The following is a 15504-nucleotide window of genomic DNA, read 5'->3' as shown; positions in this document are numbered from 1 at the left end:
AAACTGGAATATTGACTAGATGATAATATAATGAGTATGGTTCTTAACATCCCTGATGTGTTGGATGATTTCTGAAAGAAAATCCTTGATTTTAGATTCAGAGGTATTAAAGTAGTATTACTGTAGTATTATAGTGCCCCTTTGGCTTTAAGGAATGCTACATGCAAAATGCATCATATGATGCATTAAGGCTAGTTTTTGCTCTACTGAAAGTGCTTTATCTTGAAAACCTGACTGCTGACATGCACAATTTTGGGGGATTGACTAATTGTCAAATACTTAAAGATAGTTTTAATGACCTGGTGGTTGTAGTAAAGTGACCAAACACTTTATGAGCATACTGTCACGGTTGTCGTAGGTTAAAGCGGACCAAGACGCAGCTGGGAAATGTGCACTCATCTTCTTTTTATTTAAACGGACAAGAAGGTGAACCAAAACAAACACGTACACAACAAAAACACAACGACTAATAACAGGCCGGTAAGGCAACAAAGCTATACCAAGCACAATCTCCCACAAAAAACAAACTCCTACTTATAGGACCTTCAATCAGAAGCAATGATAACCAGCTGCTTCCAATTGAAGGTCCAACCCCAATAAACTAAACATAGAAATAGACTAGACTAGACAGAACATAGAAATACACTAACATAGAACAGTGCCCAAAAACCCCGGAATACATAAATCAAACACCCCTCTACATAGACACACACCCCGAACCACATAAACCAAATACCCCCTGCCACGTCCTGACCAAACTACAATAACAAATAACCCCTATTACTGGTCAGGATGTGACAGTACCCATCCCCCAAAGGTGCAGACCCCGGATGCACCTCACACAAATAAACAAAATAACCCCAAAACAAAATAAATCCCCTAAACTAAAGGGAGTGAAGGGAGGCTGGCTGCGTCAACGACGGCTCCTGTGCTACATCCCTCCCTCCCCAACCAACCTATACTGGAGGTGGCTCAGGCTCAGGTCTACTTCCCCCACCCAACCTGTCCACCCTTGCTGACCGCTCAGGGCTGTAGAGCGTCTCTGGGAGCTCCGGACTGTAAGCCGACTCTGGAAGCTCCGGACTGCGGGCAGACTCACTCGGCTCCGGACTGCAGGCATTGGTTCCGGACAGTGGGCCGTCTCTCTTGGTTCCGGACACTCTGGACGAGGCACTGTTGCTGGAAGTTCTGGACGAGGCACTGTCGCCGGAAGCTCGGGACTGGGCTGACACACTGGAAGCCTGATGCGTGGGGCTGGTAGTGGAGGTACCAGACTGGGGACACGCACCTCAGGGCTAGTGCGGGGAGCAGGAACAGGACGTACTGGACTGGGCTGATGCACTGGAAGCCTAGTGCGTGGGACTGGTACTGGAGGTATCAGACTAGGGACACGCACCCCAAGGCTAGTGCGAGGAGCGGGAACAGGACGTACTGGACTGGGCTGACGCACTGGAAGTCTAGTGCGTGGGGCTGGTACTGGAGGTATCAGACTAGGGACACACACACTAAGGCTAGTGCGAGGAGCGGGAACAGGACGTACTGGACTGGGCAGACCATCGCTGAAGGCTCTGGGTTGCAGACCACCGCTGAAGGCTCTGGGTTGCAGACCACCGCTGAAGGCTCTGGGTTGCAGACCACCGCTGAAGGCTCTGGGTTGCAGACCACCGCTGAAGGCTCTGGGCTGCAGACCACCGCTGAAGGCTCTGGGCTGCAGACCACCGCTGAAGGCTCCTGTGCTACAGACCACCGCTGAATGCTCTGGGCTGCAGACCACCGCTGAAGGCTCCGGACTGGGAGGCGTCGCCGGGGGCTCCGGACTGGGAGGCGTCGCCGGGGGCTCCGGACTAGGGGGCGTCGCCGGGGACTCCGGACTGGGGGGTGTCGCCGGGGGCCCCGGGCTGGGGGGCGTCGCCGGGCGCTCCGGGCTGAGGAGCATCGCCGGTGGCTCCGGGCTGAGGCGGGTCGCCAGAGGCTCCGGACTGAGGAGCGGAGCCGGCACCGAACGTACTGGGCCATGGAGGCTTACTGGAGGTCTGGTGCTTGCGGCTAGCACAACCCGTCCTGGCTCAATGCTGACGCTAGCCCGGCACAGGACAAACTGTGCTGTGCTGGAGAATGCGGGGCATTGTGCGTGGAGCAGGCGCAGGATATATTGGGCCGAGGAGCTGCACTGGAGGCCAGATACATTGAGCCGGCGCACTTTTATCTGGCTGCCGGCTAACTGTCGCCCGACAACGCTGAGGAGCCTGTATCGACCGCACCGGGCTGTGAGTGCGTATGGGCGACCAAGTGCGCATATTCCATACCGCATAGCTCTTCCCTCTGTGCGTCTGCTCCGTCGTGCCCTGTCCGCCAGTCCCTCTCTACGGAATCCAGCGTCGTAATCCGCTCTTGATTCCCCGACTGGCTCTGGTTTCCTCCATGGCTCCCTCAGAAATGCCCGGGAAGTTAGGTCAGGGTTCCCCCCTGACCTCGCCAAACTCCCCTTATGCCCCCCCCAAAATAAATTTTGGGGCTGCCTCTTCACCACCTCAACTGGAGGATTCAACGCCTTGTAATCCCGTCGTTCCCTCTTAGCTTCGTCCAGTTCCTCCTTCGGGCGCTGGTACTCCCCAGCCTGGCTCCATGGTCCCTTTCCATCAAGGATCTCTTCCCACGTCCACGACTCAAGATACCTCCTCTCATGCTGCTCGGTCCTTTTATGGTGGGTAGTTCTGTCACGGGGGTCGTGAAATGGAGACCAAGACACAGCGTGGATAGTGCTCATTTTCAATCTTTTAATGAAGACACTTGACAAAATAACTAAAAAACGACCAACACAGTCCCGTCAGGTATTTAGACTAGAACGGAAAACAACTACCCACAACCCCAAAGGAAAAACAGGCTGCCTAAGTATGGCTTCCAATCAGAGACAACGAAAGACACCTGCCTCTGATTGGAAACCATACCCAGCCGAACATGAAAACCAACACATAGAAATAGACCACTAGAACAAACCCACATAGAAACAGAAAACCCAAAATACATACCAACCCCCCCCTTTGCCACGCCCTGACCATACTACTATGGCAAATGACCTCTTTCACTGGTCAGGACGTGACAGGCATATCGAAACTCAAGGAATTTATGCATAACTTCTCATGTTACTTTAGTTTTATGCTGTTTTAAGTTCCAATCCACATTTGTAGAGAAAGATAATTCTCTAAATGGTTAACTTTTCAGAGACCATCCTTGGACACAAAATGTCTTCCAAGTCCTGTACATTCTAGAATGCTCTGTCGAATGCTCTGTAATGCTCAACTTGATGCACAGAAGTCAACTCTCACTTCTTTAAAGATGCAGCCTAATCATAAGTCACACAGTGACATGAGGACGATTGATCTAGTTTCTGCTGTCTGCACCCATAGCCAGCAGACAAGTCTATAATTAAGACGCTATAATGTACTGGCAGCTGGCTTTGCGGGAAAGCCAGTGAGCCCAATGTGACATGTGACACTCGCTCAGGTCCTGTCACTGCTCTCCTCAGGAAGCCAAGGCTACGTTCTCAGGCGTCATGCACTGCTACAACCCATCATAGCTCATGTTCAGCTCTTTCTCACACACCAAACCAACACTGGTCCAATTGTGTCAGATTTCTGTCACTGAGAAGTACCGCTAGAACTGCAATAGAATACAATCTCTATCAATCAGTATTTGACTCTGTCATCTGTTAGCTAAGCAGGCTGCCATTGCCGAGGTGAATACAGTGTGTTTCAGAGGAGGCTGGTGTTTGGATATATAAGAGGACAGGGTCATTGCTATGGCTGGAATGGAATAAATGGAACGTTATGAAACACATCAAACACATGGAAACCTACAATGAACCTGTCCTCCTATATGTCCACCCAACAGCCTCCTCTGGTGTGTGAGGCTGCTGTCCCCATTAGGCATGATGTGTTGGTCATCGTGACGGCGTCCCATGTTGAGTGTGTCCATTTATGACTGTGTCCCATCTCAGGTCAGCATTAGTAAGCATCAGGCTCAGAGCGACAGGTAACATTTTCTACTCAAAGCAAGCAATGGCAACAAGACACACATGCATACAGACAGACAGAAAGACACAGTGATAAAGACAGGAAAAAAAATATTATGGCAGGTGTGTTTTAAAAAAAGAAAAAAGAAGGGTTGTTCCTTACCTCCTTGGTGACTGCTGCCTGGCGCCCGCTGTTTCCCTAAATCACTGGCTTGAAAGATTTCTACTTGCATGGTTCAATGGAAATCATTTCTCTGTGATGGGACTGACAATACAGTCCTTCAGGGTGTCATCCCAGTTCAGACAGTCAGTCTGTCAGGGCGGGCGACGAGGTTGACGCTTTACCGCGCTCTACTGCCATTATGCGTGTTAAAGTGGTAATGGACATGTTCACCATTCCTGAAAGGTATTATTGAGAAGTTTAGCGGGTCAAAAACGCTAGCTACCCTGTCACAATTTGCACTTTGGGGGAGAACTTTAGAGAGAGCTCCAGTTTGTTTATACTGTAAGCAGCCCTGAATGACTGTTCCACAAACAAAAGCACACAGAGCTTTATCACTAATGATATATAAATATAATATATTCTTAATGCATGACACATTGGTGTCATATACAGTACCAGTCAAAAGTTAGGACACACCTACTCACTCAAGGTATTTTTTTATTTATTTTTTACTATTTTGTACATTGTTGAATAATAGTGAAGACATCAACACTATGAAATAACACATATGGAATCATGTAGTAACCAAACAAGTGTTGAACAAATCAAAATATATTTTATATTTGAGATTCTTCAAAGTAGCCACCCTTTGCCTTGATGACAGCTTTGCACACTGTTGGCATTCTCTCAAACAGCTTCACGAGGGAGTCACCTGGAATGCATTTCAATTAACAGGTGTGCCTTGTTAAAAGTTAATTTGTGGAATTTATTTCCTTATTGCGTTTGAGCCAATCAGTTGTGTTGTGACAAGGTAGGGGTGGTATACAAAATATAGCCCTATTTGGTAAAAGACCAAGTCCAAGTGGTTCACGCAGATGAGCAGGGACCCTGGGCATCTTTCTTTTGGTGTTTTTCAGAGTCAGTAGAAAGGCCTCTTTAGTGTCCTAAGTTTTCATAACTGCAACCTTAATTGCCTACCGTCTATAAGCTGTTAGTGTCTTAACGACCGTTCCACATGTTCATTCTTTGTTTATGGTTCATTGAACAAGCATGGGAACAGTGTTTTAAACCCTTTACAATGAAGATCTGTGAAATTATTTGGATTTTTACAAATTATCTTTGAAAGACAGGGTCCTGAAAAAGGGACGTTTCTTTTTTTCTGAGTTTACATGATTCCATATGTGTTGTTTCATAGTTGTCACGGGTGTCGTAGGGTAGAGACCAAGACGCAGCGGGAAAATGTACACTCATCTTCTTTTTATTTCGTGAAGAAGGAAAACACATAAAACGTATACAAAACGAACTTGACAGTCTTGTCAGGCAAAACAGCTAAACAAGAACAATCTCCCACAAAAACCCATGAAAAACACACTCCTAATTATAGGACCCTCAATCAGAGGCAACAATAACGAGCTGCCTCCAATTGAAGGTCCAACCCCAATAAACTAAACATAGAAATACAAAAGACTAGATAGAACATAGAAATATACTAACATAGAACAATGACTAACAAACCCCGGACTAATAAATCAAATACCCTTCTACCTAAACACATACACAAAACACACCCTGAACCACATAAAACAAACACCCCCTGCCACGTCCTGACCAAACTACAATAACAAATAACCCCTTTTACTGGTCAGGACGTGACAATAGTGTTGATGTCTTCACTATTATTCTACAATGTAGAAAAGAGTAAAAATAAAGAAGAACCCTTGATTGAGTAGGTGTGTCCAAACTTTTGACTGGTACCGTATGTCATAGAACTGCTTTCATATAGTGAATGTGATTGTGTACATGTATTGTGCCTTGTGTAATTGCGCTGGTGCAATGTATTGTTGGTTTAAACTGGCATATATGAAAGATGGTAATACAACACAGCTGTTTGTAAAGCTTCTGGCACCCTGTGCCTCATTTCACAGTTATGATTCATTGTGTTGCGTTGTGTGGCATTGTGTCCAACATAATGGGGATTATTTTATATTTGCCCAACCTTTTGGATTCTGCAGAAACAATAATACACATTTCTACACGTTTGCATATCTTCCCATAATCATATAATACCTCATACATTGTGGGTCATCAAGTGTTGTTTTTCCATACATAGTTATTAATCCATTTTCATATTTCCCATGACATGTTGTAAAATGTTGTACATTTGTCCCACCATAACTTAAATGTTATCTTCCTCAAATAGATATTCTGATATTTTGTCAAGAATTTATAACAGGGATATATATATTATATATATATATATCGGAAGTCGGAAGTTTACATACACCTTAGCCAAATACATTTAAACTCAGTTTTTCACAATTCCTGACATTTAATCCTAGTAAAGATTCCCTGTCTTGGGTCAGTTAGGATCCCCACTTTATTTTAAGAATGTGAAATGTCAGAATAATAGTAGAGTTATTTATTTCAGCTTTTATTTATTTCGTCAGATTCCCAGTTGGTCAGAAGTTTACATACAGTCAATTTAGTATTTGGTAGCATTGCCTTTAAATTGTTTAACTTGGGTCAAACGTTTCGGGTAGCCTTCCACAAGCTTCCCACAATGAGTTGGGTGAATTTTGTCCCATTCCTCCTGACAGAGCTGGTGTAACTGAGTCAGGTTTGTTGGCTACTCCAACACCTTGACTTTGTCCTTAAGCCATTTTGCCACAACTTTGGAAGCATGCTTTGGGGTCATTGTCCAGTTGGAAGACCATTTGCAACCAAGCTTTAACTTCCTGACTGATGTCTTGAGATGCTGCTTCAATATATCCACGTAATTTTCCATCCACATAATCTTCCATCCTCATGATGCCATCTATTTTGTGAAGTGCACTAGTCCCTCCTGCAGCAAAGCACCCCCACAACATGCTGCTGCCACCCCGTGCTTCACTGTTGGGATGGTGTTCTTCGGCTTGCAAGCCTCCCCCTTTTTCCTCCAAACATAATGATGGTCATTATGGCGAAACAGTTCTATTTTTGTTTCATCAGACCAGAGGACATTTCTCCAAAAAGTATGATCTTTGTCCCCATGTACAGGTGCAAACCGTAGTCTGGCTTTTTTATGGCGGTTTTGGAGCAGTGGCTTCTTCCTTGCTGAGCGGCCTTTCAGGTTATGTCGATATAGGACTCGTTTCACTGTGGATATAGATACTTTTGTACCTGTTTCCTCCAGCATCTTCACAAGGTCCTTTGCTGTTGTTCTGGGATTGATTTGCACTTTTCACACCAAAGTACGTTCATCTCTAGGAGACAGAACGCGTCTCCTTCCTGAGCGGTGTGATGGCTGTGTGGTCCCATGGTGTTTATACTTGCGTACTATTGTTGTACAGATGAACGTGTGAACTTCAGGCGTTTGGAAATTGCTCCCAAGTATGAACCAGACTTGTGGAGGGCTCCAATTCTTTTCTGAGGTCTTGGCTGATTTCTTTTGATTTTCCCATGATGTCAAGCAAAGAGGCACTGAGTTTGAAGGTAGGCCTTGAAATACATCCACAGGTACACCTCCAATTGAGTCAAATTATGTCCATTAGCCTATCAGAAGCTTCTAAAGCCATTACATCATTTTCTGGAATTTTCCAAGCTGTTTAAAGGCACAGTCAACTTAGTGTATGTAAACTTCTGACCCACTGGAATTGTGATACAGTCAAATAATCTGTCTGTAAACAATTGTTGGAAAAATTACTTGTGATGCACAAAGTAGATGTTCTAACCGACTCGCCAAAACTATAGTTTGTTAACAAGAAATTTGTGGAGTGGTTGAAAAACAAGTTTTAATGACTCCAACCTAAGTGTATGTAAACTTCCGACTTCAACTGTATGTGTATATATATATATGTGTATATATATATGTGTATGTGTGTGTGTGTGTGTGTGTGTGTGTGTGTGTGTGTGTGTGTGTGTGTGTGTGTATATATATACACTGCTCAAAAAAATAAAGGGAACACTTAAACAACACAATGTAACTCCAAGTCAATCACACTTCTGTGAAATCAAACTGTCCACTTAGGAAGCAACACTGATTGACAATACATTTCACATGCTGTTGTGCAAATGGAATAGACAACAGGTGGATATGATAGGCAATTAGCAAGACACCCCCAATAAAGAAGTGGTTCTGCAGGTGGGGACCACAGACCACTTCTCAGTTCCTATGCTTCCTGGCTGATGTTTTGGTCACTTTTGAATGCTGGCGGTGCTTTCACTCTAGTGGTAGCAGGAGACGGAGTCTACAACCCACACAAGTGGCTCAGGTAGTGCAGCTCATCCAGGATGGCACATCAATGCAAGCTGTGGCAAGAAGGTTTGCTGTGTCTGTCAGCGTAGTGTCCAGAGCATGGAGGCGCTACCAGGAGACAGGCCAGTACATCAGGAGACGTGGAGGAGGCCATAGGAGGGCAACAACCCAGCAGCAGGACCGCTACTTCCGCCTTTGTGCAAGGAGGAGCAGGAGGAGCACTGCCAGAGCCCTGCAAAATGACCTCCAGCAGGCCACAAATGTGCATGTGTCTGCTCAAACGGTCAGAAACAGACTCCATGAGGGTGGTATGAGGGCCCGACGTCCACAGGTGGGGGTTGTGCTTACAGCCCAACACTGTGCAGGACGTTTGGCATTTGCCAGAGAACACCAAGATTGGCAAATTCGCCACTGGCACCCTGTGCTCTTCACAGTTGAAAGCAGGTTCACACTGAGCACGTGACAGACGTGACAGAGTCTGGAGACGCCGTGGAGAACGTTCTGCTGCCTGCAACATCCTCCAGCATGACCGGTTTGGCGGTGGGTCAGTCATGGTCTGGGGTGGCATTTCTTTGGGGGGCCGCACAGCCCTCCATGTGCTCACCAGAGGTAGCCTGACTGCCATTAGGTACCGAGATGAGATCCTCAGACCCCTTGTGAGACCATATGCTGGTGCGGTTGGCCCTAATGCAAGACAATGCTAGACCTCATGTGGCTGGAGTGTGTCAGCAGTTCCTGCAAGAGGAAGGCATTGATGCTATGGACTGGCCCGCCCGTTCCCCAGACCTGAATCCAATTGAGCACATCTGGGACATCATGTCTCGCTCCATCCACCAACGCCACGTTGCACCACAGACTGTCCAGGAGTTGGCGGATGCTTTAGTCCAGGTCTGGGAGGAGATCCCTCAGGAGACCATCTGCCACCTCATCAGGAGCATGCCCAGGCGTTGTGGGGAGGTCATACAGGCATGTGGAGGCCACACACTACTGAGCCTCATTTTGACTTGTTTTAAGGACATTACATCAAAGTTGGATCAGCCTGTAGTGTGGTTTTCCACTTTAATTTTGAGTGTGACTCCAAATCCAGACCTCCATGGGTTGATAAATTGGATTTCCATTGATTATTTTTGTGTGATTTTGTTGTCAGCACATTCAACTATGTAAAGAAAAAAGTATTTAATAAGATTATTTCATTCATTCAGATCTAGGATGTGTTATTTTAGTGTTCCCTTTATTTTTTTGAGCAGTATATATATATAGATAGATATAGATATAGATATAAAATGTTAAAATTTTCCACATTGAATTGCCCAACAGTCATGTCCCCTTGTTAAAACAAATGATTGTTAGTCCTGTGTCTCAATGTCATTGCATGCGTATTTGTGTCTAAAGTTATTCCGTTGTTTGTGTCAGTTCTGTTGGAATTCAGTCAATCAAGGAATTTATTTGAAATTCCAAGTCAAGAATGGAAAAACCCAAATTGAAAAGAAATGGCACTTATCTGTGAGTTACTGCAGTGGCTAACCTCCTAACCTGGCATGTATTCTCCCTTCCCCCCTTGCGCCCCCTGCTGCCCACCCGAGGACCCTGCAGTGGGACTCTGACCCCTCTGTTCTGCAGCTGCAGGCAGACTCCGAGCTAGGGTACTTACCGGTTCCTCTCCTCTCGCTCCTTCTTTTTTTCCTTCTCTCTATCCTTGCTCCTCTTGGGGCTGTGTGGTTCAATCAGAACAACTGTCTGAACACCAGGGGTGTATTCAGAGGTGTGAAACAGGCAGAACATTGCAGATAGAAATGCCATGAACAGAGCTCCTACGTGAGTCCTTACTCTACATGTCATATTGACATGTCTGCTCTACGCAGGTGTGCAACTTTCACTGGGAACGGGGGGGACGCATTCTTAAATTGCATTTATTATTGGAATGTGATACTTAAACGAGGCCACGGTGTGCTTTAGGACCATGCGGACGCCCCTGAGCGGTCGGGTAGGCTGTTTTGGAGTGTTTATCCCCCACTACTAAAACCAAAGTTGCACCCCTGGCTCTACGCAACATGTTTCACATCTCTCACATCTCTGAATGTTCCACAACATTGTGCCCTACTGAATGAAGGTACTGCAGACATAAAAGGAGTGACTCACCATATTAAATGTCCCAGTGTAATGCTCTGTGACCCACTACTTCCTGTCTGTCTCCATCCAGGCGCAGGATGCATAGACTGGGGGCGTCTAAGATCACACAGGTAGACTTCCTACCCAGAGAGGTGGTGTCGTACTGCAAAGAGACTCAGACGACCATCATCCATCTGTCTGAGGGTGAGCGTGTGCGAGTGTGTGCGTGCCTGTGAGTGCATTCGTGTGAGTGCGTGCCTGTGAGCTCCCTCTCTATAACCTTCTCTCTGAAAAAACAACACACCCTCTACAGTTCAACACTTTTAAATGTTTTTATGATTCTATTAAAACCATATGAAAGCAGAGTCCACATTGATCTGATCGTCATTACTGCTGTAGTGGGCTTTACCACCTGCTTTGAAAACCTGGAGCGCTTTAAATCCATTTGATCGACGCAGCCCTCCATTTCCTGAGAGAGGGAGGGAGGGAGGGAGGGGGGAGAGAGAGAGCGAGAGAGACAGAGCAGGAGGAGGCTTTTTTAAAAGAGATGCCTGCCTGCCTGCTTGTCAGTGTCTACTCTAGCTGCCAGAGTTAGAGAGAACAGACACCACATTGACTGCTCTAGGTGGAAGCAGACTGATTGTCTGGGGGTAATACAAGATGGCTGCCACTGTCAGAGGAGAGGAGCATCACCTGGAATTGTGCCTGACTCTCTATCTTCCTCTGTCTGCCTGTCTCCTCAGACTTAATGGGAACTGAGACACTACATTTGGATTATGTTAAGTCTGGATTTGGTTTGAAAGAAAATGTTTTGGAATATTTGATACATTTAATGTGAAATTGGTCAATTTAGTTTAATTATACTTGTTTGATAATGTGTTCATTACTTTGTTATAGATATCATTATTCTCAGCACGGTGTGGCTAGGGATTTAGGAACTCTTTGTCATCCACGTAATTTCACATTCACAACAAAATAAGTTGTTTTAGCTACTGCTTTGTGACCAACAGTTTTCCCTTAGTATGTTCGTCGTTATTATTAACATGTGCTGGGATATAATACTCAACCCAATCATATTTAAAGCATCTCATTTCAATTATTTTAGAAATGTAGGGCCTTGTTAAAAAGGAGGCCACACAGAGCCCTGCTAATTTGATTGCTTCCTCCAGAACTCTCCGAAAACGATAGGGAGAGAGAGAGTGAGAGATCGAGAGAGAAGGAGAGACGAGAAAGTGGGAGAGAGAGAAGGAGAGGAGGAGACAAAGAGAGAGCACTAAACATATCCATATGGACCAAGCCCATAACAATGCCTGCATAGTGTTAGCATTTGTATACCACTGTGGTAGCTAGCCGTAATGTAAAGCATCGGTTCTATCACCCTTATATAGCCCTGCTCTGGTCCTCCTTACCTTACCCCCCCCTTCACTTTTTTTCTCCTTCTCCGGGTTCCTTGATCCCTCTGTTGGCTCCAGCTGGTGGCCATGTGATCTCAGACTTCCTGTCATTATAATGGATGTGTTTTTATTCTTTCCACTTCCTTGAAGCCTGATCAGAATTAAAAAGGCTGTTTGGAATTTCCTGTCAAGGCTGGATCATTTATTCAGCAAGTGCAACTGCTGACAGACCCTTTGATTGGCCGTTGCGCCGTGCAGTAGGGAGAGGTGTGTGTGTGTGTGTCGTGGGTCGACATCTGTAAGCTAGCGCAGGTTGTCCGTGGGGAGGTGACCTCGGCCTTAGGAGACCCTGCAGTGGAGGAGATGTGAGAGGGTCTGAGTAGGTTACTCTGGCCACCTGCTACATAACAGGGTTCGCTCCTGACTGTGTGCTTGTTCAGGCAACGCCAGGAGTTCCTCTCGCTGATTGGTAAACAGACACTGCACGTGTTGGCCGCGTTCTCCGTTAGCTGGCGTTCTCCGTGGTTAGAACCGGGGTCAGACAGGTGCTGCTTGGTCTTGGAACTGGGTTCTGATGTTCTAGGTGCGGCGGTGGAATATTGGAATGTTCTTAGAATTTCTCGCTGGTGTTGGAGGCGATTATGACTTGACCCCTTGTGCCAAACAGTGGTCGTTCCGAACCATTGCTCAGACAGATTAGGCAGGGCTGTCTTTAAGTGTTTTCAGATCTAGAGTACTGTAATGCCTCCCCAAGGGTTTGTGTGAATTACAGTGTCAGGGTGATTATGTGGGTGGGTGAAAGAATGGTCAAAACTGGTCATGCTCTGGAGGTGCAGAAACTCAGAATTAAGATATTATGAAATATTCTCATTCATTCTTCCTCTCTCTCTCATTCTCTCTCTCTCGCTCTCATTCTCTCTCTCTCATTCTCTCTCCATCTCTCTGCCCTCTGGGCCTGTGAAAGGCCTTATGATCCGGGTCGGCAAGCCGAACAGTTCAGCCTAATTTCCCTGGGCTGGTGTCTCTGTGTTGTGTTAAAACTGATGTTTCTGGGAAAAGAGAGACAGAGACAAAGAGAGTGAAAGAGGGATAAACACAGCTGCCGGCTTGCTGGGGGAATAGAGGGGTAATTACGCTTTTTAATTGTGGTGCTGTGTTCTTTTAATTGTGGTGCTGTTGGCCAAGCTAATTCTCTATGGTGTGACCTGGGCTACGTCCCAAATGACACCCTATTCCCCACACAGTGCACTACTTTTGACCAGAGCCCATGGGCTCTCCTTTAGATTTGCTGCTGTTCACGGTTCGGGTGTGCTGGTTTCAAACGATGCGATTGGCCCATGCTGGGGTTCTTACTGTGAGTGGTTGTCAAGACGACTGTGGTGTAACTGATCTTTTTAAGTTGTTGAGTTTTATTGTTATCAGTGAGGCATGGCTGCTGCTCGGCAGTTAAGGGCAGTAGTGGGTCAATGGTTTAACTATGTGTTTCACCAATAAAACATCTGATAGTAGTCAGATCTCATTGGCCTGTCCAGACAACTTATTTATATACGTTTTTTTATTTTGTTTTATACTTATTTTATTATTTGATATGACATTTTATATTGAGTGGCACCAGTAACGGCCCTGAAATGCAGAATATAACAGAAAATATGTCTCTCTTGGTGAAACTGAAGGTCTGTGGAGTTATTGAATTGCCCAGCAATGTCGCAATAAAGGTGGTCTGAATTTGAAGTGTTTGTAAGGCCATGACGATATTCAAAATGGTGGATGTCTGTGTGTGACAGGAACTGAAACTCTTTTCGCTCGCTAATTACTGTGAATGTGGACGGATGACTCAATGATTATCACATTATTTTTCAACGTCTTGAACTCTTGACCGCCCGTTTTTCTCAGAGTTTCTACTCCTTCCTTCTCTTCATGTTTGGCCCTGGGGTGTCTTGTTCTGGGTGTCTGGTAGCTGTAGTAGTGTGTGTCTCTCATTTAACTTAATGCAATAAAGCTTTCAATTCCCAAAAGCGCTTTTTCCATAATGACTATGTGTTGTGTGAGCTTTGTGCAGGTCCCCTGACCCATTGAGGGGTCAGCGGATCTGTTTGTCCTTAGTGTGCATTGTGTCACACAATCAGATTAAGGCCTAGTCATTGGAGCTTCATAAAGATGGCTCCAGGTCCTGATTGGCCTCATTATATATATGAATGAGCAGGCTTGTGGTCTGTCTGTATGACTACACATTGCTGGGTGACATAGCAGAGACATACTGTAGCCTTTCCTGTGGACTACAGACTAACAGTTCCCAGCAAACTCAGCTAGGCTACTTTACCATGTTTCTTTGTAGGATTTCACTCATTACTCTTACAGTTACATGCGTGGCTGGCCAGTGTGTTACAGTGTAGGGTGAAGTTGCCCCTAGATGCTGATCTTGGGTCAGTTTAACATTTTCCCCCACTAATAGTCAAGGTTAGGATTGGGGGAGGGGATGCTGGTCCTAGCTCTTTGCCTAGGGGAAACTTCACCCCGTGCGTGTACTATCGTGTTTGGGATCCAGGTAGTGGAATAGCCCTTTAAAGTAGGCGGAAGCAACTAACCACTGATACAAGGTCAGATATTATTTTCCTCCCACTGATAGTTAAGGGTAGCATTTAGAGAAGGGTGATCTGATCCTAGAGCTGTGGTAAAGGGCTACAAGTCTACAGTTGTAAGGGTTTTTCGGCTGTCACCATAGGAGAACCCTTTTTGGTTCCAGGTAAGACCCTTTCCACAGAAGGTTCTACATGGAACCAAAAATGGTTCTCCCTGGAACCAAAAAGGGTTCTTCAAAGGGTTCTCCTATGGGGACAGCCAAATAACCATTTTAGGTTCTAGATAGAACCTAGATCTTTTTTTTAAGAGTTTAGTGAGGTGATTGCCAAGGTGTATGCTGGGAAATCAGTCTCAACATAAACTCAGCAAAAAAATACACGTCCTCACTGTCAACTGTTTATTTTCAGCAAACTTAACATGTGTAAATATCTGTATGAACATAACAAGATTCAAGAACTGAGACATAAACTGAACAAGTTCCACAGACATTTGACTAACAAATGGAATAATGTGTCCCTGAACAAAGGGGGGAACAAAATGTAACAGTCAGTATCTGGTGTGGCCACCAGCTGCATTAAGTACTGCAGTGCATCTCCTCCTCATGGACTGCACCAGATTTGCACGTTCTTGCTGTGAGATGTTACCCCACTCTTCCACCAAGGCACCTGCAAATTCCCGGACATTTCTGGGTGGAATGGCCCTAGCCCTCACCCTCCGATCCAGCAGGTCCCAGACGTGCTCTGACATTCCTGTCTTGCAGGAAATCATGCACAGAACGAGCAGTATGGCTGGTGGAATTGTCATGCTGGAGGGTCATGTCAGGATGAGCCTGCAGGAAGGGTACCACATGAGGGAGGAGGATGTCTTCCCTGTAACGCACAGCGTTGAGATTGCCTGCAATGACAACAAGCTCAGTCCGATGATGCTGTGACACACCGCTCCAGACCATGATGGACCCTCCACCTGCAAATCGATCCTGCTCCAGAATACAGGCCTCGGTGTAACGCTCATT

General features: G+C 45.8%; 1 protein-coding gene across 4 annotated transcripts in view; it reads left to right on the top strand.

The window, feature by feature from the left end:
- The window catches only part of dync1i1a (dynein cytoplasmic 1 intermediate chain 1a), a 129920-nt gene that overhangs the window by 5491 nt on the left and 108925 nt on the right, over positions 1-15504 (top strand). For 2 of the 4 annotated variants that reach the window (XM_045709257.2, XM_045709256.2), the window contains exon 5: positions 10610-10722. In XM_045709257.2, the coding sequence (XP_045565213.1) occupies positions 10610-10722 (113 nt within the window). Of the gene's footprint in view, positions 1-9957; positions 10053-10609; positions 10723-15504 lie in introns of those variants that run through there. The other 2 variants (XM_014178483.3, XM_082970224.1) reach the window with 2 other exon arrangements.

The sequence above is a fragment of the Salmo salar genome, chromosome 27, assembly GCF_965601325.2.
Source record: "Salmo salar chromosome 27, fSalSal1, whole genome shotgun sequence".
NCBI lineage: Eukaryota > Metazoa > Chordata > Actinopteri > Salmoniformes > Salmonidae > Salmo > Salmo salar.
This window is presented reverse-complemented; position numbering and strand designations above follow the sequence as displayed.